The 5,881-nt window shown below is 35.0% G+C and overlaps 1 protein-coding gene across 1 annotated transcript in view; it reads right to left on the bottom strand.

The window, feature by feature from the left end:
- Positions 1 to 5,881, bottom strand: part of LOC107686998 (solute carrier family 12 member 7-like) — a 79,558-nt gene that overhangs the window by 9,092 nt on the left and 64,585 nt on the right. Inside the window, exons 15-20 of the mRNA XM_016484136.1 lie at positions 4,968 to 5,087; positions 4,727 to 4,831; positions 2,182 to 2,350; positions 671 to 866; positions 407 to 573; positions 200 to 331 (exon numbers count right to left, since the gene is read on the bottom strand). Of these exons, the coding sequence (XP_016339622.1) occupies positions 200 to 331; positions 407 to 573; positions 671 to 866; positions 2,182 to 2,350; positions 4,727 to 4,831; positions 4,968 to 5,087 (889 nt within the window). The remainder of the gene's footprint in view (positions 1 to 199; positions 332 to 406; positions 574 to 670; positions 867 to 2,181; positions 2,351 to 4,726; positions 4,832 to 4,967; positions 5,088 to 5,881) is intronic.

Below are 5,881 nucleotides of genomic sequence, written 5' to 3'. Positions count from 1 at the left end.
ACACACACACACACTCACTCACGCAAACACAAACACACACACACACACACACACACACACACACTCCACTCACACACACACACTCCACTCACACGCACGCACGCACGCACACACGCGCACACACACACAAAATCATGCAGTCCTGCAGCACAACAAAACCAACTTTAGATCCTTATGTCAAGAAGAAGCATCTCCTCACCATTTCCACGACCTCCACCTCAGCATTCAGACGGAGGTGGTAGAGGAACATCTGCAGGTCTTTCTTCATCTGGATGCTGTTGTCATCCAACTGAGCCACGGTGAAAATGCGCATCTTGCACTTCCTCCAGACCTGAGAAGAGCATGAAAACACACATTAGGGACGTTCCTCTAACCTCATTTAAAGTTGTGATTTAAAGGGCCGTACCTTGTGCTGCTGCAGTAAGAACGGCAGGAGCATCAACAAGCCGCCGTCATGAACGATCCACCACACGTCGATGGTTCCTTCAGCGAGACGCTCCTGGTGAGGGAAACTGTCCACGTTCTTGGCCACCAGCAGGGCCTGATGGGCGGCAGTGGTCTCTCGGACGGTTTCTGTGGAAGAACAGATCGTATCTTTACGTTTGCCGAGGTTTCTTTCTCTTTAAATGAGTCACGGCAGCACGGTTCGGATATAAAGTCAGACTCAAACCTATGAAGTTCTTCCAGGACTGTGGGTCGTTGGATTGTCTCCAGCTCGCGGGCCAAGCCATCAGAACAGAGTTGTGCTTCATTCCTCCGAGTCCGGCTGACTGGATGAGGTGAGAGAAGCCGTCGCGCAGGTTTGACGACACCACAACATGACAGAAACCCTTCGTCTTCTCTGACGCCATGGCTGATTTGATGCTCTATAGTGGTAAATAAAATCTTTATGTGAACAAAATGCCTCATATCTGCCATTTTTCTAACATTAAAACTTCATAAAGTGGAGTTTGGATTGATCGGTTCTCTCTGTGGCCGCTAGGTGTCAGTATGAGATCCTGCTGCGCTTCACTCTGTTTACACAGTTTATCTGAGGACAGAACCTGCCTTGACATTTTGTCATTGACTGTTTGTGCTGTGTATGCTGCAAATCAGTCTGTAATTGCTTTACATAAGAGTGATTCTTCTTTTAGTGGAACTTTTTCCCCTTGGATAACCAAATATGTTTACAAAAAACAATCTGTGATTCAAGCTATAATAGATTTAAACTCTTATTATTGTGACCCTTAGAAAACTCGTATTAAAGTTAAAATGGCCAGAATTTAAAATAAATGAATGTATATTAATTAATTAAAAAAATGTAATTTACAAAAAAAAACAAAACAACAAAAAAAATTATATATATATATCATTTTAAAGGGTAGATAAGATAAAAAGGATTAAAAAATAATTCAAAAGTATGTTAAAAATGATAAACAAAAATATATTAATGTATTAAATTCATAACAAAAAAACAATAAAAATAATAATATGATAATTCAGTAATATGCAAAAGTAATACATTATAAAAATTACATAGATAATCACTTTAAACTTATTGTTGTCTCTTTAAACTAATTCTTTCTTGTTTTTAAGAGTGCAGAAAAGTTAAACTGGCCAGAATTTCTCTACTCAGAATCTATAAATAAATGCATTATAAATTTAGGAAAAGTGTGATTCATCAATTAGAGATGAATCTTTTTGTCCCCTTTTGCAGAAATACCTTCACAAAAACAATCAGTTATTAGTATTAAAGAGAAGAAAAACATGTTTTAAAATTATATAAATGATATAAAGAAATTAAATTATTATATGTATTGAATAAACTAACAACAACAAAAATAAAAACCATAAATAATAAAAATATTATGAAGCAACAATAAATCATTATAATAATAAGTAGACAATAATCATTTTAAATTCTTATTGATGTGTCTTTTTAATTACTCATTTTTATGAGTGCTAAAATGTTACATTTATTCTATACCCAGAACCTATTAAAAAAAATAATAAATCAGGGATATTTTCCATGACATCATGTTTAATTAGTAATCTTTTTACTAAGTAATTGCTGTTCCAAAATCTGCTGTCCAAGTGTGAGGCTTATGTAATTTTTCACCTAAAAGATCAAGTTTTCAAGCAGTAAAAGTCCTTTGTTTGAGGAATCCCTCATGTTTGTGGATGTTTGCGTCATGTTCATGCCTGTTCTGCTCTTTTGCCGTCGCTCTCTCTGGTGAGGTACGTGCCCTCCAGCACCGAGCCCACGACGGTCAGACCTTTGCCTGCTTTCAGCTGCGTGGTGAAGGACAGGAGACGAGGGTGTTTCACCGACAGCTCAGAGTCCAGATTGAGCAGCACCAGCAGCTGAGGCCTGGACAGCACACAAACAGAGTACATAGATATGTGACCCTGGAGCATAAAAGCAGTCTTAAGTCGCTGGGGTATATTTGTAGCAAATAAATCTGCAAAAATGTCAACAATTCTGTGTTTTTCTGTCAATATGGGGTGCTGTGTGTACATTAATGAGGAAAAAAAATTAACTTAAATGATTTTAGCAAATGGCTGCAATATAACAAAGAGTGAAAAATTTAAGGGGGTCTGAATACTTTCCGTACCCACTGTATATATATATATATATATAAATACTATTTAATACTAGCAAATGAAATTCTGTTGAAAATGAAGATCTGCTGAGTGTGAAAGTGCATGTAATGAATTTTTGGTTGTTCTTAATGCTTTAAAACACACACACTGTAATGCATATCTTTTCATAACCACAGTTCTAATTCGATTAATACTTACGTATTCATGATTACAGCTTTTCATAGTGTAATGCATATGTGTTTTAATGCTTTATACTCTTCAAAAGTGTAACCTTGAATGGTATGTATAATGTATTAGTGAATAACCTTGGTTACAGTTATTTACTAGAACAACTGTATTATAATACAGTAAAAATGGAAAGGCAGTGGAAAAGATTCTCGGTTCTGAAATCAAACAGTGGAGGTTTTTCCGGCTCAGGATTAAAAGATTATGAACGACTGTCAGAGGTGTGATGCTTTCAGGTGAATGATGTTAACCTGAGCCTAAAAGTCAAAAGCTCAGAGGATCTGCCATTACCATTAATGATTTATTCTTTATTGAAGAGAGTATAAATAAAATCCACTAAAATTAATTTCGATTGGGGTTATTCTAGTGCAGCTGAGAAATGATTTCACAACATGTTACTTTAGTATCATTGAGATACCATTAAGGTTTTTATTAATATTTTGGATTATTTATTTATTTTTATACATTTTCTATGTTCTTTTTTGTACCTTTTATGAATTTTTATTTCATTTTTAGTTTGAGCTATTTTAGTATTTTAAGTTAAACGAAATGCTTTGGCAGCTAGATGAAATAAGTTTATTTTTAATTATATTTTATTTCAGTTAACGTTTATTTTTTTAAAGTAACAAAAAGTTTTTTTTAATGATTTTAGTTTCAGGTAACTATGATAACCCTGGCATGAGTCTGACGGACAGAGCATCATCATATCAATCAAAGACACTCGAATACTGACTGAAGAGACACCGGAAAAACACAGAAGACCGTCAGTGGAGATTGTCCAGCCGCACACAGATGTCACAGAACAAAACCCAGCTCTGTTTCTGCTTGCGTGGATTAGAGGCGCTGGGACGAGGAATGAACAGATTTGACCTCATTCCTGAAAGACGACTGAAGTTTCATCGCAGCTCATTGTAGACAGGTTATTTCATCCATGAAAGATTAGCAAGAGCTCTGGGAAAATCCAACACTGATTGTCTCTGGATTACATCTCAGAAGAGCAGGTGAAGGTAGAAAGAAAGCTGGTATAGAAATGTGTTGACAGAGATATTTTGCTATACTGTACTTTATTCTGTAGGTTGGCTTTTAACTGATTTTATTGTCAGTTTTATTGTTGTTTATACTAGTTTGTGATGTTTGTATCATTAAGATTGTTTTGAAAAATTAATAAAAGTATTTTTTTAATATATAAAACTATTTTTTTTAACTCACTGAATTTTCCAAAACACAACTACATGTAATACATTTTATATAATACATTTGAATAAAAATAACATAAATAATAACAACAAAAATTAAATTTTTTTTATTAAACTTATAGGGATAAAAAATGCATTGTGATAAATACATGATCGTTCAAAAATGTAGGGTCAGTAAGACTTAAAAATGTTTTGAACATCTCTTCTGCTCACCAAAGCTGCATTTATTTGATCAAAAATACAGTAAAAATGTGAAATATTATTAGAATTTAAAATAACTTCTTTCTATGTGAATATCTGTTAAAATGTAATTTATTCCTGTGATCAAAGCTGTATTTTCAGCATCATGACTCCAGTCTTCAGTGTCACATGATCTTCAGAAATAATTCTAATATGCTGATTTGCTGCTTAAGAAACATTTCTGATTATTATCAATGTTGAAAACAGTTGTGCTGCACAATACTTTTGTGGAAACTGTGATGCATTTTATTTTTCAGGATTCTTTGATGAATAGAAAGTTCAAAAGAACAGCATTTGTTTGAAATAGAAATATTTTGTAACATTATAAATGGCTTTACTGTCACTTCTGATCAATTGAATGTTTCCTTCCTGAATAAAAGTATTACTTTCTTTCAAATAAAAATCTTACTGATCCCAGACTTTTGAACATAGGTGTTTATTTTATAATGGATTTATTGGTTTGTGTATTTTGTGACCCTCACCTCCAGTTTTTGGTGTGCGGCGGCGCCTCCTCCAATCGAATCAGAGCGTATCGCGCCGCATTGAGCGACAGACCGCGGATCCCGTCGCCCCATTCCTTCTCCGCCCTGAACACAGATATAAAAATTGAGTTTAAACTCACAATGACACCGCAGACAAACACTCAGTCAGATGAAGCTGTAATCAGCTTAGCGTCTGCACAGACTCACAGCGTGGGCTGTAATGCGCTTCTGCAGCTCTTACCCGCGGTACTCGATGTATTTGTAGATGCATCCAGCGATGAGCATGGCCACCAGAGCGTAGTACCAGGAGGAAATGAACATCAGAGCCAGACACAAACTCATGCCGAGAAACGAAAGAGTCCTGATGAAGGAGAACAGTAGTGACTCAATATATTGAATTAATCAATACAAAAGAAAAAAAATCACCTAGATAACAATCAGATTAAACAGAGAGCAAATGAAGACCTTTCTGTGCCACTAACGTCACCAAATACATTAAAAATATGCATTTTAACAAAAAATTAAGATACTGTTTCAATGAAGACCCCAGTAATTTCATGTTTCTCTTCTAGAGTTTCAGAAGAAATCTCAACAATGTCAACTAGTGTCTCTTTTGGGTCTATTTTAATTTCTCCTGAGGAGAATGAGAGACGGTTGATACTTAAATGGCATTAACTGAGAATTAAGTTTCTTGAGGTATAAAACAGCAACATATGAGCAATGAAATGTTCCGCTGTGTAATATTATACATGTCAGTGTTGTTAAATGTACCGATGTTGGTACTGAAATTGTAAAAATGTGACGATACCAGGATTTTGAGCGCTGTTGAGCGGATTCTTAAACAGCTCTGATTGGCATCGGCACATTTTTAAAAATTTCAGTACCGACATCAGTACTTTTGATAACACTAATACATGTACATACAGTGGGTACGGAAAGTATTCAGACCCCCTTAAATTTTTCACTCTTTGTTATATTGCAGCCATTTGCTAAAATCATTTAAGTTAATTTTTTTTCCTCATTAATGTACACACAGCACCCCATATTGACAGAAAAACACAGAATTGTTGACATTTTTGCAGATTTATTAAAAAATAAAAACTGAAATATCACATGGTCCTAAGTATTCAGACCCTTTGCTCAGTATTTAGTAGA

Source organism: Sinocyclocheilus anshuiensis, unplaced genomic scaffold (genome assembly GCF_001515605.1).
Source record: "Sinocyclocheilus anshuiensis isolate Anshui unplaced genomic scaffold, SAMN03320099.WGS_v1.1 scaffold601, whole genome shotgun sequence".
Taxonomy (NCBI): Eukaryota; Metazoa; Chordata; class Actinopteri; order Cypriniformes; family Cyprinidae; genus Sinocyclocheilus; species Sinocyclocheilus anshuiensis.
This window is presented reverse-complemented; position numbering and strand designations above follow the sequence as displayed.